Below are 19407 nucleotides of genomic sequence, written 5' to 3' on the forward strand. Positions count from 1 at the left end.
GGCTATCTTAAAGGGTCGCAGCCCGAATGAATGACATTTATTCCCTCTAAACAACGGGTTTGGGGCTAACTACACATGTACTTACAGAGATATCTCACCTACAGGACCTGAATGGTGGTTTGCGAATTTCCTCAACCACAACAATATTATAATAGCAAATACAATCCATCGCTTCGGTGAGGGGAGAGGAGGAAAGAGGGAGGGAGAGAGAGGAGGCAGGTGTATGGTGAGAGGGGGGAGGGGAGCCAAAGAGGATGAAGAATGGGGAGCTAGGGGGGAGGTGGGGAGAGTGACACCTCATCAAACATTGCAATTCATGGAGGGAGGGGTGTGAGAGAGAGACAGACAGACAGGTGTCGGAGGAGAGTGCTGCATTTTATTAGGAGGGGGGAGTAAGGACTGGACAGAGAGAGAAGGGAGGAGGGGGGAAAAAAAGACAATTTCCAGTCTTTCCTTCCTGTGGAGATGAGGTTAGCAAAGCAAATGATGTGATGCTTAATGACCAAACATGAAAAAATGAACCAAAAGCAATCACTGAAAACGTTGAAGTACCGCTCATGTACGACCGTATCATCCCACTGGGTGTGAACATCGAAAACAAAGCATTGTGACCAGATATCATACTTTGGTACAAAAAAAAAAGATAAGAAGGCATTGCTAATTGAGGTGTTGATGATGGTGATTTTGGACTACCGATGCAGAAATCAAGAAGAGGACCAAATACCAAGACCTCAAGCAGGAAGTGAGAAGATCCTGGAAGCTAACGAATGCCAAAGTTGAACAAGTGATGATGAAGAACCTCACAGATATTAAAAACCATCCCTGGGAATATCACTACAAATGAACTACAGTTGTAAGCCATCCTGAGCTCAGTAACGACCCTGAAGAGAGCCTTTGGCACGACACTTTGAGAACAGAAAACATCAAAGCTTTGTCCATGAATCGTGACACCTTACTGAAATATCTGTGGATACCTTGAGCCTGTCCTGGGAGGACTCAATTCCACACACACGCACACACGCACACACGCACACACGCACACACGCACACACGCACACACGCACACGCACACACTTCCGTTCCGCTGTGATATTACAATTTATTTACGTACACGTGCATAAAACACACAAAAATGACAGTTCTTTGAAAGAGGAAATCAAGTGGGAAATTAGCAAAATGCAATTGAAAAATATATCAAGGTACAGAACACAAAATGTCGATCTCTGCTCTCTGCCTTCACAACCAGATCACGGCAAACACGTGGTCGGATGGACCTTATTGTTTTTCTGCATGTATCGATGTCAAAGTGAGGGGTGGATTATATTAGGAGATCACACAAAAGGTTAAACAAAACTATGTCCTATGAAAATAAAGTTGCACATTTTCAGCGGATGAGACACCTCCTGAGGGACCACAACCGTACGACTCCACAGGGCTCAACACAGGTGGAAACCTACGTCTGTCTAATCTATGGTCCCTTGAGAGCACGGATACTTTTACTGAAACGAACAACCAAGCAACTTTGAGAGCGCTTGCCAAGTAGTTTAAGCACTAAAGCAAGCACTCCAATGAAATGGTTGTAAAAAAACGGATAGTTTGCACACAATTCGCCACACATGAAACGTACACCTCCCGGAGACACCCAAAATGTCAAGCCACAAACGCTGACGTCTCTGGATGTTTGTATTGTAAGCATTGCAATGTACCCAGTGATTCAGAGCTATGATGAACGGGCATTCAATAATATGACTGAGAAAAGTGCAAACAACAACTTTATAGTGAAGAAATCGTTGCAGCCTGTTCCAAGTCTGGACATGGTTGAGCAGGCCAAATAACATGGAGGCTTCAGACCCCAGCGAGGTTACCCAGGAAATGCCTCAAGTCCCAGAGAGCGAGGTGGCCGAGGATCGCCTGATGAAGGATATAATCTCTCTTCCCCCCTCTCTCCCCCCCCTCCTCTCTCGCCCCCCTCTCTCTCCCCCCTCTCTCGCTCCCCCCTCTCTCTCTCCCCCTCTCTCTCTCCCCCTCTCTCTCTCTCTCTCTCTCTCTCTCTCTCTCTCTCTCTCTCTCTCTCTCTCTCTCTCTCTCTCTCTCTCTCTCTCTCTCTCTCTCTCTCTCTCTCTCTCTCTCCCCCTAGTCTCGCCCTTCCTCTCTCCTGTCCCCCCTCTCCCGTCCCCCCTCTCTCGCCCCCACTCTCATTCCCCCTCTCCCGCAGATATTGGTCAACAGATAAATGACCGTAACTTGGGAACTGCTCGTCCAATTAATATCAAACCTCAAAGGCACATCCGCGGTCCCCAGCAATATTCCGGGCAAATTTTAATCGGATCGGACCGTCAATCGTGCAAAAAATAAATAAATAAACAGTAATTGTGACGTCATTCGTGATGTCATAGCACGGTGTCTTGTCATTGGTCGACAGATAAATGGCCGTAACTTGGGAACCGCTTGTCCGATTAATATCAAACCTTGAAAAGGCACATCAGCGGGTCCCCAGCAATATTCCTGGCAAGTTTCAATCAGATCGGACCGTCAATCGTGCAAATAAAATAAAAATAATAAATAAACATTAATTGTGATGTCATAGCACTGCGTCTTGTCATTGGTCGACAGATAAATGGCCGTAACTTGGGAACTGCTTGTCCGGTTAATATCAAACCTTGAACAGGCACATCAGCGGGTCCCCGGCAATATTCCTGGCAAGTTTCAATCAGATCGGACCGTCAATCGTGCAAATAAAATAAAAATAATAAATAAACATTAATTGTGATGTCATAGCACCGCATCTTGTCATTGGTCGACAGATAAATGGCCGTAACTTGGGAACTGCTTGTCCGATTAATATCAAACCTTGAAAAGGCACATCAGCGGGTCCCCAGCAATATTCCTGGCAAGTTTCAATCCGATCGGACCGGTGATCGTCCGGTTATTAATAATTTGGGAAAAAATTGTCGTGAGAAGGTGGAACGACACCTTCAGCTGCCATATATACACCTTTTCAACACTGAAAAAGCAGTAAAATGGCCATAACTTGGGAACCGCTTGTCCGATTGATATCAAACCTCGAAAAGGCACACCTGCGGGGCCCCGGCAATATTCCTGGCAAGTTTTAATCAGATAGAAATGGCGGTCGCAGACAGACAGACACACACACAGAAATTGCTGGAATTATAGATAGATATGTATATCTATATATTTTGGACCTAAGTATGATATCTGGTCACAATGCTTTTTTGATGCTCATGTTCCATGGAATCATGAGTTCAGATGTGAGCGGTAGGTCCTTCCAAGTTTATAGTGATTGATTTTGGTTCATTTTCCCACAAATTTTTCTGGAACCGGAATATCAATTTTTTTGCAGATTTGCCAGTGGATTACTTTACAAGCTTGCAAAGTCTGTGTTGTGTACAGCTGTTCTGACCTTTTTTTATTTTTTTTTGTTTGAGCTTAGTGATTAAGCATCACTTCATTGTCTTTGCTAATGCCACCTCCACCACTCACCTGTCTCCCCCCCCCCCCAGTTCATTCTGTCTCTCCCTCGCTCTCCCTCACTCTCCCTCGCTCTCCCTCTTTTCCTTCCCCTTCTCACCTTATCCACCCTCCTTCTTCCTCCCACCACCCCCTTAATATTTGTGTGTGTGTGTGTGTGATGGCGCCTGTCATGTATCATGGAAGATAAGACTATGAGTTATTCGGGGTAACTGTACTGTGTCTTCTTTTGTGAATATTTGCCATTTCTTTTGTCGCACCCACCAATTTCTTGCTTTCCCCTGCTGGACATCTTTGCGAATAAACCCATCATTTTCCTCACTTTGTTGTAATAAATTTGCTTTGCTATAAATGTACCAAGCTCGTTTTCATCTTTTCTTCCATTGGTCCATCATGGTCCGCTCATTAGCCTAGCCAGAAAGTTATACCCCAAGATCTGCTTATTAGCCGGTGCGTACTTGGCAGCTTTGCTCGGCTGTACCTGATATGGTAAGTAACGCAAGTACTTATCGAGGGCGTGATTCCCTGATAAGGCGACCACGTGTTCCCAGTTAAATGGTAGTCAGACGGAGGACACTGGGTCATGTGGTTAAATTATTGGCGTTTGTGGTTGATTCGCGATCCGCTACGACACAAACTTATTTGTGTGCAACGGCCTCAATTCCCAGTGAGTCTGGGGAGAAACCAGGGATATCCCTCCCTCGTTGTGCCCCCGTGACCGCGTAGCCGCAACAGTATTTTGCCTGCTGGGCGGTATATATATATATATATATTTATATATTTATATATTTATATATTTATATATATATATATATTTATATATATATATTTATATATTTATATATATATATTTATATATATATATATATTTATATATATATATTTATATATTTATATATATATATTTATATATATATTTATATATATATATATATATATATATATATATATATATATATATATTAGTGAGAGCTGATTGGCTATTCCCTCCATTCACAGGTGAGAGATGTGGGTGTTTCTTCATTTATATATTGACTGCTTTTGATGTTTGCATGTGATACATGCTTGAGAGCTTCATTGGTATGCATTGCTGTCTTCGCTATCATTGATGATTCACCGATAAGAGATGAAACTAGTTTGGTAGTTGAGGGGAGTGTATTGCATTGGCATTGTCGTGTGTGTATTATGTGTGAATGTCTTTATAGTTGTTAAGGAACTCTGGGAAGCGTTTGAAATGGCGTTTAGCACTTACCTTGCGTAAGTCTTCTTGGGTTGCTTTATGCAGCTACTTTGGCTGGAGGAGCATGGGAGGTGTCAATCATATGTATAATATATATATATATATATATATATATATATATATATATATATATATATATATATATATATATGTATATGTATTTCACGATTCGGCGGTGCCGGGGATTCGGATGAGTGCGTCAATCACTGTCCATAACCAGTTTGGATTTTCGCACCCTACTCTCGACAGCCAAATGTTAGATTCGGCGCCACCTTAATCACCGCTGTCTCCGGGGTTATAATGCCGGCTAGTTCCGCACAGGCCTTGGGTCACGCGTCTCAAATTGCGATACCAACGTACCCCTGGACCTTACCAGTTGGGGGAATAGACCCCGGTTACAGACTGGTTTTGTCAGATACCGAGCTAATTCTGCCAGTCTGTAACCATTTTGGTTTTTATATCCAAATCGAGCGGATCGTTCCTTGGCATGGCAAAAATTAATTCAAAGCGGCAACTTCATACAAATCAGCCAGATTTATTGGGGACACATCGGGGAAACACGACACCATCAAAGCATTAACAACAATGTTAAAATTGATCTATAACTCGTTCTTAACTAGGGAACTACGGGTTTCGAAGGGAACCCTAACGAGATAAGCCTTAAACAACATGCAGACAAGACATGGACAGCATGCAGACAAGACACAGAGTACTTGGTAATGTTTCATGGACGAGAGGAAAGTGTCAAAGGCACGAATGTGGGTCGTGACAAGCCGATGTCTACGGATTCGAGCGCCCAAGCTCAAACACACCGCGTGGCAAAATGGCCCTCGTCCATGCGGCGCAGCCCTCATGCACGCGGCCTCGGCGCGTTCAGACCCCGTGAGGTCGACTGCACCAGAGCGAAAGTGTGTTAGAGGCCTACGATTACCCCAAATCACTAGCCAGGGTGATCCACAAGATTTTGGAATAATAGACAAATTTAGAAAAGAAAAACAAAGTATGGAATCCAGAGTTTGAAAGCAACAAATCCACAGGGGTGGATTAAAGGGATGTGAAGAAAATTAGAAGGGGTGGGTGACTTGTACTTAGGGTAAAGTGCTTTGATGCTTACTGTCATAGGTGTTCAGTTTTGCTAGAAATTGGGACATGGGTAATTAAGATGAGCGTGGACGAGAGTGACTCAGTGGTTGGCTGATGGATTCGTTTGGAAACCAAAATTGTCTCGTGGAGTTGATGTCTGTTGTGTTGTGTTTGGAGTTTGTGAATTGAGTTGTGTTTGAAGAATGAATGTGAATTATAACATGGTCGCAGGCCATGGCAGTGGAGGAACACGTTGGCCATTTTTGCATTGTAATGTTTGAGAATTGAATGACAGCGGGGGAGGAAATGAAATGTTAGACTGTGTGGATGGGGAAGATATGTGGGTCCACAGAAATGGATCAGGCTCTGGAGGAGCGGTGACTTGCGGCTCCCCCTGAGATAATTTGTCGCTGGTAGTGTATGAGGCTGAGAGCCTGGATGGTGTAGAGACCCGTCAGCGAGCGCTTCTGATTTTGGTGAGCAGCGGTAAGGAAACCCCTGGCGACCCATATGAGGCTGCGAGAGAGCCTGGATGGTGAGGAGACCCTCCACGGTGAGGCATACAGCAAAAGAGCTTTTTGGCTGTCGGGGACAGAGGAGTTGAAGGAGGAAGGGGGAGTGGGGGGGGGAATAGAAGTCGTAAGTTGGATGAATTTTTTTTGGACTGTGGACAACACAACCTGAAGTTCCCCCACCATTTTTGTTGTATGGTATCACCCCGCTGCCTAGTTGAGGCTCACACGTGTGTAATAACATTTAAGCCATGGTCTTGCAGGGTTGGAATGAGTGAGTGATATTGGATTTATGTATGAATGTGTGATGGGAGGTTCATTTAATCCATGCCACTAACCTGTACTGGAGAAACAGAGCTCACGGAAATTTGAAATGGGTAAACTTGGATGGCTCCAGAATTTTACGTTGAGTTTTGTGGCATCCACCAGGGAGTGGAGTCTTTAGAAGAAGGTTTGTATAAACGTTTTGTTTTGTTTTTAGTTAGGGTTTTGTCTGTTACAGTATATATATATATATATATATATATATATATATATATATATATATATATATATATATATATATATATATATATATATATATGTATATGTATATATATAAATATATATATATATATATATATATATATATATAATCTTCTTCTTCTTCTTTCGGCTGCTGCCATTAGGGGTCGCCACAGCGGATCATCCGTATGATCCGCATAGTGATTTGGCACATGTTTTACGCCGGATGCCCTTCCTGACGCAACCCTGGTCGCCTCTTACGACACAGGGATAAGGTACACCTATTTTAACCGGGGTATACACCGGCCCAGTATACTGGTACTCATTTCGCCGACCTCGGAAGGATGACAGGCTGAGTCAACCCCCTGGTGTATTAATTCAGTGGCCCAACGGGGCTTGAACTCAGGACCTCTTGGATCCCAAGCCGCTGCCCTAACCACTGTGCCAACACCAGGCTCTATATATATATATATATATATATATATATATATATATATATATATATATATATATATATATATATATATATATATATATATATAAATATATATATATATATATATATATATATATATATATATATATATTTGATATATATATATTTGATATATATATTTATATATATATATATATATATATATATATTTTATATATATATATATATATATATATATATATATATATATATATATATATATATATATATATATATATAAATATATATATATATATATATATATATATATATATATATATATATATATATATATATATATATATATATATATATATATATATATATATATATATATATATATATATATATATATATATATATATATATATATATATATATATATATTTTATATATATATATATATATATATATATATATATATATATATATATATATATATATATATATATATATATATATATATATATATATATTTGATATCTATATATATATATATATATATATATATATATATATATTTGATATCTATATATATATATATATATATATATATATATATATATATATTTGATATCTATATATATATATATATATTTGATATCTATATATATATATATATATTTGATATCTATATATATATATATATATATTTTCCTTTTCCTTTTTTGAATGTATCTATGCTGCAGTGATGGGTCGTACAATGAAACACCATCATAAAAATAAAGGGGAAACTTAGTGTAAAATGAAGTTGCACATTTTCAGTGAGCGAACCACCACCCAACACATCGCATGGCTAAACGCAGGTGAGTGGGCCTTGAACTTTGGTCAAGTCGATCGGTATATTCAGTGACAGAGCTAATATTGTAGAGCTCTCGCCAAGTGGAGTAAGCACTTAAGCAAGCACTCCAATGAAACTGTTGATGGGGAATGGCTGGCTTTGCAAACGATTAGCGATTGCTGATCGGTTGTATAAACACCCAGCACCTGACGCCCGCTTGGAGTTCCCTTCGTATGCAAGCAAAGTTTCAGGCCATGAGGTTTCATTGTTTTAGAGTTATGGACATGACACTGACACACTGACATATAGTGTAGATGTATATATTGAGGAGAAATTGAATGAGTCGCAGAAGTAGCTTCTGGCCGATCTCTATGGTGACAAGCTTTCGGCCAAATAAGCCTTCTTTTTGGTCGTTCTCAACGAGTGTTAAGAATTTGATTTTGCCTCCTAAAAACGCCTTGCCTTGGAAATACAGTATACTCTCATCGCCCAATTCAATATATGTAATAAAAATAAGATTTCAGATTTGAGGATATGATTTTGTGGACTAAATAAGTGTTGAAATGTTGAGTGAAATCTGAAAATTTTAAGAAATTAGCGATTCTTATAACTAAGCATATATCTTGTAAGCTTTAAGCAAGGCCGTGTAGGCACCCTCCTTTTTCATATTTATACAAAAAAATGTGCAATTGCCAAAGTATTAAACTTAATGTTTACTATTGTTTTTCCCACAATGTAACTTCATTAGGGGTGGGATGAGAGTCCGATGGGAGGAGGAAACTGGCAATGCCAGGTACCTTTGCTCGTACATATAATAAATGTCAGTGTTTGTCCTCCATAACTCCAAAACCATGAAACCGATTGGCCTAAAACATTGCAAGCATACTAATGTGGAAATTCATTATAAGCTGGCATCTCTTGGCAGAATTTTGGGGAATCTTCAACTTCAGTGGGATTGAATTATCCATTATTCTGGAAAGAAGAAAATACATTCAAAGTCTACAACGTACCTTGGGTGATATCTGTGAGGATCAGTAGATATTCATATATAGCCTGGTGTTGGCCGAATGCCTGGTGTTGGCGCAGTGGTTAGGGCAGCGGCTTGGGATCCAAAAGGTCCTGAGTTCAAGCCCCATTGGGCCACTGAATTAATACACCAGGGGGTTGACTCAGCCTGTTATCCTTCCGAGGTCGGCGAAATGAGTACCAGTATACTGGGCCGGTGTATACCCCGGTTAAAATAGGTGTACCATATCCCTGTGTCGTAAGAGGCGACCAGGGTTGCGTCAGGAAGGGCATCCGGCGTAAAACATGTGCCAAATCACTATGCGGATCATATGGATGATCCGCTGTGGTGACCCCTAACGGGAGCAGCCAAAAGAAGAAGAAGAAGAAGAAGAAGAAGCCTGGTGTTGGCCGAGTGGTTAGGGTGGCAGCTTGCGATCCTCGGGTCCTGAGTTCAAGCCCTGTTGGCCGCTGAATTAAAATACACCAGGAGGTTGACTCAGCCTGTCATCCTTCCGAGGTCGGCAAAATGAGCACCAGTGCACTGGTAAGGGGACACTGCATCAGCGGCATAGCCGCGTTCCAACCAATGATGTAACTAGCAGCCACAGGCTGCACTCGAGGGAGAGAGAGAGAGTAGATATTCATAAAGAATGACAAATTTTACACCAAGTCAAATCTGCAAAGCCAATTATGCCAGTTCGTGTTGACTGACTGACTCGATTTGAATATACAAGGTATTCTTCCATGTCTGGAAAATTAATCATTATTCTCACATTACATGCCACTATTTGCCACTCTGACTGTGAATTTGTGGTTTGTGTTTACCAAGGTTTTTTCTGAGTGGGCCAAAGCTTCAGGGCCAAATGGGTTTGTGCTGGTGTCATTTGGAGCTGGAATCAAGCACCTGTCGAATGAACTGACAAACACATTTGCTGGTGCACTCGCTCAACTGCCATACCAGGTGATCTGGAGGTGTGTATTACCCATTTGCTTTTGTGACTTTGTAGTTCTCATTTTGTTGAATTTGGACTCTCTATCTGAGTGATAGATGTTTTATAGTATGTTGACTGTCTCCAGCCACAGAGTGGGACATCTGTCAATCCAAGTCTTTCCTTTGAAAATCAGAACTAATCATAGTGTACAAGCCCTTTGTTTGTAGCTCAATGGAGCACTGCTGTCCCCTAATTGGCTGGTGTCCCAGCATCACAACTGTCTCCCCTGGATTCTGTGGAATCGAAAACTCTCAATATTCTTGGAATCAACTGTGATGAGGCAAAGCACAAAAATTGTTACTTTCACATCGCAGGTGGGTCGGTGGTCTGTTTTTTTTTTTTCTTTTTGACCGCCTCATCTCTATTTCTCCCTCGATTGTCGGTCCTCTGACCTTCCCCAGCAAATCTAGGATACATGCATTCTCTCTGTACCCTCTTCTAGTTCAACTTCCAAAATCCAGGTTGATTACTCACCTCAACTCCTTTGTTCCTTGCCTCTCCCATCTATGGAACCACACACCTTCCAGAGGGCATTATTTCCCACTCTTATCTGCAGGACTTCAAGCAGACAGTGCAGCTGCACCTCCTGTCATCCCACATCCTGACCCATGATCATTATTCTCCCCACTAACCCTTCTTAACCCATCATGTTTACTTAATGGTTTCAGTGTTTACTTCCCTTCTTTTTCTTCTTTCTTGTTCGTTTATTCCCTTGCTGGTTGTGCCATATTGTTGCCCCACTACCTTGCTGTCAATTTTTCTTTTCTGTTCCATGAGCTTTGTTCTTGAGAGAGAGGGAGAGAGAAAAAAAAAACGTCCATCTTATCTCCCCTCTTTTTTGTGTGTGCATCAGTACTGCCTCAAGAGTTCTCAGTTGTGGGGATTTCCACTTCTCCTAAGCATGTGATAAATAGTTTTGATAATTTATGTGCAGTAATTTACCATCATGTTTGATTGCGTCTATAAGAATTGCACTGAATCCTTGGAACAACCGACCTCGATTTTAATAATGCAAACTGAATCTCATCGGTAGTCAGTGGTGGGATGACTTCATTGTTATTTATCACTAGCATAACCCACACTCTGCGTGACATCTTGGGGTGGGTGTGTTTGAGAAAGGAACTGATGCAGGGTATCAGTAGTAATTTTACTTTAATGCAGTAAGTGGAATACGATTTCACTGTTTCAGAACCATTTTATTTACTTTTTTTTTTGTACCATGCACCTCATATCGTCTTTGAGATAATGTAAGCCGAATATCACGTTACTCGAGCGCAGAACAAAGTCGAAGATAGCGCGACACGAAACCACAAACTCGGAAATAATATACAAGATGTGTGATGCAAGGGTAAATTGTATTTTCTCACTGTAGAGTTGGTCATGTAATTATTTGACGCATTTAATGATGCACTCTGTTTCTGATATTGTTTCCCTTTTCTATTTTGAGGGCAAAATATTCTCAGTAGGTTCTCTCCTTGTACTCCACTTGTAAACCTTTGAGCTTTTGTTGTTCTGCAATATTTTTTTTTGAACTCTTTTCATTGTCAATGGCATTTCAAATTCTGCGAGGAATTCCAAATTTTTAATTTTTGACTTTGCTGTCAAGATTTGTGGGAATTCTCTAACTTTTGCCTTCCTCAGATTACTTTTTGGAGGATACTCATTTGCGATTATCTCATGGTGTGTGTGCTAAAATGTCGTTCTATGTTACATTTCTTCGCCATTCTTGCATGTCCATGATACATTAAGCACACACACTGTCCATTGGAGTTTGTAAAGAAAAACTTCTTCCTTCTCATCTTTAAGTTGTAAGTAGACATTCTCAACCTATTTTGTGGAGGTCCTGTCTCTAGTTTTGACATCATAAATATTAAACTGAAACAAATCTCTCCACAGATTAAAAAAATAATAATATAAAATCTCGGTGTAGGCCTACTTGTGCAGGAATAGATTTTACTGTGGGGGAGACCGAAACACCTAATTCGACGTTTTGACTTCAATCTAGTTCTTATGCCAGATTGAATAAATCACTTGTCATTCAAACTGTTGTCTGGCGGGAAGGATGGTATCGTTCACAAGGGATTATGGTGTCATTTATTTTTTTTTACTTTTTTACCCTGTGCTTGCAAAGTGAAAAGCAGGGTTAGGCATTCGGTTTGTACATGTAGTGTGCATGTGTGAGTGTCTGCATTAAAAAAAATCGGTTTCTCGGCAACCGTTGGTCCAATTGACAGGAAACTTTACCATAGGAGGAGGATAATGTTTTTTTTTAAAAACAATTTCATGATTATGACGTCATAGGTCACATGGTATGGACGCCATATTGGAAAAATGTTACACCTCTATATCTCCCAAACTGCTCAATGAAAAAAAAAATCGAACATGGCTCATTGTCAAGTACTCCCAATGGGGAATAACATATATTGGTGTCAGGGTTGCCTTCATGGCTTCATGATATCATAATTTGACAAGGACAATGCTTGATCTGATCAGTATTTAAATAAAAAATAAAAATCCTCTGCCACTGTCAGTCCGATGGGCCTCAAATTTTCAGAATATGAGCGGCTCCTCCTGTAGAATTTTTGTTGTGATGACGTCATAGGTCACGTGGTACAGGTGCCATTTTGGAAAAATTAAAAAAAGTTGCACCTCCTTCATCTCCGAAACAGCTCCATGGAAAAAATTGAAACTTGCTTTATTGTCAAGTACTCCCCTTGCGGAATAAGATGTGTTAAGGATGTCATCGGTACCTTAATTATTATAATTCAAGAAGTTACACTTGATTCGATCACTGAATTTTATTTCTCTACGATTCTTGGTCCAATTGCCACAAAAATTTTCACCAAAGGAGCTCCTCCTCCTCCTCCTCCTCCTCCTGCTATAGAATGTTAATGATAAATATGACATCATGGGTAATGTCGTAAGGTGCAATCTTGGAAAAACTTCACACCTCTATATTTCTGAAACCAATACATGGAAAAATTAAAATTGAGACCTGGTTCATTGTCAACTACTCCCCCATGGGGAATAATCATGTTGATGATTTTATCAGTGCCTTCATCAAGTACTGTACAACACTTAGCCGATCATTATGATATTTTTTTCTCGGCAACTGTTGGTCTGATGGACACATTTTTCACCATCGGAGTGCCTCCTCCTGCAGAATATTTTAATGATAATCATGAAGTCATAGGTCATGTGGTACAGGCGTCATCTTGGAAAAACCGAAAAGCATTCCGCCTCTATCTCTCCAAAACCATTGACTGTGCATGGGAAATATTCTCTGAATACTATCTAGTTTGTTGTCATTTTAACCATGCTCAGATTTTTTTTTTTTTTTGAGATCGGAAATAAAATGTACAGTAGATTGTGTATTTTTGGTTTTGAATGTATCATTTAGTTGAAGTTTTACTGTATTTTCAAGAGTGGTTCTGGTCAACATCTGAGAGTGTGGCAGGCAACATGTTTCTCACGAGCCATAGGTTGGGGACCCATACATGATGGAAATAATCTTACACCTCTCCTAATCGAGTGTTAACTAAACTTATTTTGACAGTTTTGACCACTTAAACTCGATGTTGGTGAGTGGAGATGCTCAAGGAACCATTGCTGGCATTATGCAAACTTGCTTGTGGAGGCATTTGTGTCATTTTCTCTGTTGTTAATATCTCTCTGGCCAATCTGTTCCAGAGCATTTTTGGAATGATAGCTTTATTTATTGGTTCACGAAAAAAATAAGTGACCACTATATTCGTTGTTGTTGTGTGTCTGTCTGTCTGTCTGTTGGGGAGTCGAAAAAGAAAAATTTCGAAAATTTTTTCGATTAAAATTTTTTTTTTGATCTACCCTTATTTGTTGGTCATGGTGTCGGTCTGTCCGTGTGTGTGTTTGTCGGGGGTTTTTGACCCCCTTGCAGTTGTTCGATTTTGATGAAATTTGGGTGGTAGGACCATATGACCTCATTGTGCCGTGTAGGTACTGGTTGCTAAGGCCTCTTTGGTTGCCTAGCAACGGGACTTTGAAATTTTTGAAAAATCATAAAAAAATTATTTTTTCAAAAATCGGGCCACGACCGACTGTGGGCAGTATATTCAGACATATTGTCAAAATTTTCCAGCCAGATCCTATGAAAACTGTCAGAGAAGATAGACGTTGAATGAACCCTGGTCGAAAACAATAAAAAAAACGAAGTTCGTTATATCTCAGAGACTATGAGTCAGATATACATGAAACTGGTATGGTAGGTTCATGGTATGTCCTAGTTATGTGTGAGAAAGAACCGTTGCTATGGACCCCTTCGTTGCCTAGCAACGGCCTAAAAACCTCTATGTGCTTCATCATTTTTGTAATGTTTTTGTAGTTGTAATGTAATGTAAAGGATGGAAGGATGTGGGGGTATTTTAACGAAAAAACAATCTGCAGCATTAACACTTGAAGCTAGAATCATGAATTTTCTTGTGCTTAATCCTAAGGTCATTCCCCATCGAACATCACGTCAATGTTATATTGGGTAGTCGACTACCCATGTCCGCCTACCGACTTGTCTGTCTGTCTGTCCCGAGCATAGCTCCGTGGGTTTTGATCCGATCCTGATAAAATTTTGGTGGGAGGTTTATATCATGATCTCGTTGTGTTTTCCTGAGAATGGGCGTGGTGCGCCCATTATGGGCGTAGCCACCCCTAAAAACACATGTTTTTAAAACACAATTTAAATTTAAAAACAAATTTCAATTTCCATCTTCTCCTAGGGGGTTTGTCAAACTTACAGGGGTTTCGTTATTTGGTTAGCCCAATGGCACCTGGATAGCCCGACGGAGCTCGTTTTTTTTTTTTTTCTTTCATTTTTGTCCCAAGGTCTAGATCACAAGGTCACGAACTTAGAAAATTGCGAATTTTGACGGAAAAAATTATCTTCTCCGAGGGGTTTGTCGAATCTGGCTGGGGTTTTGGTATTTGGTTAGCCCAATGGCGCCTGTATAGCCCCACAGAGCTCGATTGTTTTTTTTTTCATTTTAGTGTCAAGGTCACAAGGTCACGAACTTAGAAAATTGCGAATTGTGTTTTTAGGGAGTAACCAATTTCAATTTGCATCTTCTCCTAGGGGGTTTGTCGAATCTGGCAGGGGTTTTGGTATTTGGTTAGCCCAATGGCACCTGCATAGCCCCACTGAGCTCGATTTTTTTTTTTCCATTTTCATCCCAAGGTCAAAGTCACAATGTCACGAACTTAGAAAATTGCGAATTTTGACATAAAAATCAATCTTCTCTGAGGGGTTTGTCGAATCTGGCAGGGGTTTTGGTATTTGGTTAGCCCAATGGCACCTGCATAGCCCCGCGGAGCTCAATTTTTCATTTTAGTCCCAAGGTCAAGGTCACGAACTTAGAAAATATCGAATTTTGACATAAAAATCATACGACCGCCCAAACTTTGAGAGCTAGGATGACAATATTTTTTTATGCATAATCTTGAGGTCATTCCCCACCTAAAGTCTTGAAACCATTTTGCTCTATCTCGAACACCTTGCCCGTGGCGCCCCCTTCAAGTTTGTTTTTACGCTGATTTCATCAAATTATGGATAAATAATACGAGGAGTGCGAAATGCCATATAGCCTATATGACGTTATATTGTTCGTGGAATGTTCCAGAGGAAGTTTTGCACTAAAGGACATAATCCTTGACCTTTGACCTTTAAAGGCCACAAAGGTCAAATTTTCAAAGTTGTGGGAATCGAACCGGGTTTTCGACCTTCTTCAACGAACTAACTCCAATAAGCTATAGCACATATCCTGTTTCCTTATTTTAATGTCCACAACATTGTTTCGTGACCTTTAAAGGTTATGCAAAGGTCAAATTTTGAAAGTTGTTGAACGAAACCGGGTTTTCGACATTTTGCAGCTAATAACCTGTCACTCGTACCACATCATGTTGATAATTTTTATAACTTGGTCAAACATTATCACATTGTCTCATCCTTGACTTCTGAAACAATCTACATCATCAAATACCGCTCGTGAACCATCGTCATCTTCAGACTTGTATTATTTCTATTTATATATTTTATTTTCTGAGATAATTTAGATTTTTTTGTTTTAATCGGTAATTTTTGATGTAGTAATTATTTTGGTGATTTCCGTCACTTGTGCCTTTATTTCTCACTTATTTATGAGCCTTCTTCTCCTCTGAGGTCCAATTTTTCAAAAGCAAAATGACGTCGTCTTTATGATGATTGGTATTGTCATGCAAATTTATTTCCAACTGCCGTTAATTTATTTTGGATGGTTTTTGTTATTATTTGGCATGACTCGATTCCAAATTCCATTTTTGTGTTGTTAGGTGAATGTTTTGATTTAAAAAAATATATACATATATTTTAATTCTACAACTTAAAAAAAAAATTGTAATTAATTTTGAATAGTTTGTTCACATTTCAGTTTAAATCATTGCCATGAAAAAAAAAATACTCCCAAGTTAAAAGCATGACAAAGTTGATCCTACTGAAGTCCTGTTTTGTTGTATGCAAAGTCAAGGCTCATGGAAAGGAGATAGAGGTAACACACTGCCAGTTGGAGCTGTGGGGAAATATGAAAATACAACAAGGGGATGAACAAACAATAGGATAATGAGAGAAGAGTGAAAGAAACCTAACTGTGCAAATCAATGGTAAGTGTTAAATGTAGAAATGATCACGTTCATGGATGGAGACTTCAGATAGTGGTGTACCACCAACTTGTAGCCCAAGAAGGCAGAGTCGGATTCCAGAAGTGAGAGAACAGAGCAACAAAGGAGTGGAGGTGAGAAGTGCACATGAATTTTGGGAGTTTCTGCACCTGGTAAGGTCGGGAATGGCAGGGAAATAAAGAGCAGAGGAAGTAAGACCTTAGGACAGGCAAAAATAAAAATAAAAAACCCAAAAGAACAAATTACCACCAACTTCTCTGCATTGAGGGACAGAAGCACTTGGGTTTTGATTATTTGTAGGAGATGTCAAAAATGTTGAGGGCTTTGGATTCTACAACATCGCCAGGAGAGACTGGTGTAAATTTGGATCACATGCCCCTATCGTGGAGAGTACATCTCCACTGAGCTACGGATTAGGGCCTTATCGGCTGAGAGAAGTTCAGTTAAGCCATTGAAGGATGTGGCATGATTGAGGATTCCCAGTCTGCATCTGGAGGTCAGCTTTGATAATTGGTTTTCATAGGAGAGGTTATAACTGATTGTGAGGCCAGAAGTACAAGACACTCCAATCCTTCAAAACGGCACTGTATCAGATCGTATCTTAGTCGGGAGATTGAAACCGTTGCAGCCTGCTTATCAGTTGAATGAATTTATATGATTTAATGGTCATTTGTGAAGAGGAAGAGGTTTTTTTTTTTTTTTTCAAAGCATGGGAGAGGTTATTAATGAAAATGAGGAACAGAATGCAGCCCAAGCAGCTGTGTTGGGGTACTTGCGCTTTGAATGGGCGAAGAGATGGGAGGACTTACCAAGAACTGCCTGTTGACTGAATGTAGGAAGTCAGCAAATAACATGGCTTTGTATTAAATAGGAAGTAAACTCCAAGTAGAGCAGGGCGACAGACACTATGGAATGCCTGAGAAAAGTGTAGGGAGATAACCCCACCATCATGCTTGAGGTAGAGCCTCCATCCATCCATTGTTGGTTGAGAAGCAGCATGTCCAAATTTGAGCGACCATAATTGTGATCATTTATTAGGGTGTTTGAGATGAAAGATTTGATGGATTCCCTGACTGAAATTAGCAAGCCTTTCTGTAGTTCAGATTATCTATTTTTGCACCCTTTTTGTGTTGGAGTAATATTGGTGGTCTTTAAAGCAGATGGGAGGCAACCTCAGGTGAGTGACAGGCTGAAAAGAGAGGAAAAGCAAAAGCAGGTAGAGTAGAATTAGTCAGTCAAGGCTGGTGATAGCTTTATATACCTTTCCGACTGAGAAAAACAGAGTCCGGTAACCAGTGATTGAGTATGAAGGGGTAAGGTGGAGATACAGCAGAATGGGTTGAGTTGACAATTGGAGGCAAACACTAAGTTAAGAAATTCAGGCTTGTCTTTAGAAGTCAGCTGCGATGGCATTTTGTGAGAACGAGGGGATGGGAAAGGGGTGCACACATCACAGACAGACTTGGTAATGTGCTAAGAGGACTTTGAAGAAGAAAACAGGAGCTGATGAGCACAGGTGGGGTGCTTTGTAGACTTGGGTGGGGGATTGGGGGGATTGGGTGTCAGCATTTGTGGGGGAGGGAAGACGACTCACCAATGCTACCGAAGGGAGCAGGTATTTTAAATGGTAATCAAGAAAAACAACAATTATGATAATCTCAGCTCATGTTGCAAATCTTTATTTAAAATAAGAATTGTTTTTGTTTTTAAAGAAAAGGGCTCTGCAGTAAAAACAGTGTCCAAACATGCAAGCGATCTGTCTTTGTGGGGATAAATTTCTTCCTGATCAATTTTCTAAGAGAATGGGGGAGTAAAACGCCGTGGTGTCCAAACATGCAAGGTGTTAATAATCCCCTTTTTGAGATTAGAAGCGAGCACCGTTAATGTAAATATTTTTTGCACTGTTTCCAACAGAATCAAATGATGATGACATTGTGATTAATTTTGTAAAATTATGTAAATTTGTTTAGATATTTTGGCAAGTCTCCAAAAAACCTGGGAAACAACACCTGGCTGGTTGAGTGGGTGCCTCAGAATGATCTGCTTGGTAAGTCATCTTTGATTACTATTTTAAAGTCCTACAACACCATTTTGGGTATTGATAAAGACTAATTGATCAGTGATAATGAAATTGAAGAACATCCATGTGTAGGTTTCCCTTAGTAGTTAGCCCGTTTCATAGGAACGACTTTCTTCGGATACAGAGTCAATTTGTTTATACAGTACCGCAGAGGCTGAGGCCCAGTCATCAATCACACTGGAAAATAACAAATATTGTAATCTGGTGTCAAGGAACCTCCAAAAAGACCAGACCCCGGACCAGGCAGGAATCTAATTTAGCCAGGGTACTGGTGATGAATCATCCACTCTTCAGAAAGACCACCATGGGATGTTTAATGTCCACCAACGAATCTATAGATCAAGATCTGCCAAATCTATCGATATAAGTTCAGTTGTTGATGAAAAAGCAGTTATAATTTAAGTTGTTGATTAATGTCCAAATTTGGGGGCCCCCCACAATCATTGTGCCCATGGCCCTCCACATGGTAAATCTGGCCCTGCGTCTGGGTAGTTCTATATTCTTTCCATTTCCTAATAATGGAGCTCACTGTGCTCTTAGGAACTTTCAACACTCCAGAAGTTGT

At 40.1% G+C, this 19407-nt stretch overlaps 1 protein-coding gene across 6 annotated transcripts in view; it reads left to right on the forward strand.

The window, feature by feature from the left end:
* The window catches only part of LOC147018715 (2-hydroxyacylsphingosine 1-beta-galactosyltransferase-like), a 118321-nt gene that overhangs the window by 77994 nt on the left and 20920 nt on the right, over window positions 1-19407 (forward strand). For all 6 annotated transcript variants that reach the window (XM_085898701.1, XM_085898704.1, XM_085898705.1 and 3 more), the window contains 2 exons: window positions 9922-10064; window positions 18733-18809. In XM_085898701.1, coding sequence (XP_085754827.1) covers window positions 9922-10064; window positions 18733-18809 — 220 coding nt within the window. The remainder of the gene's footprint in view (window positions 1-9921; window positions 10065-18732; window positions 18810-19407) is intronic.

Source organism: Eptatretus burgeri, chromosome 10, assembly GCF_056783735.1.
Source record: "Eptatretus burgeri isolate ZD-2024b chromosome 10, Ebu_testis_v1, whole genome shotgun sequence".
NCBI classification, from domain to species: Eukaryota; Metazoa; Chordata; class Myxini; order Myxiniformes; family Myxinidae; genus Eptatretus; species Eptatretus burgeri.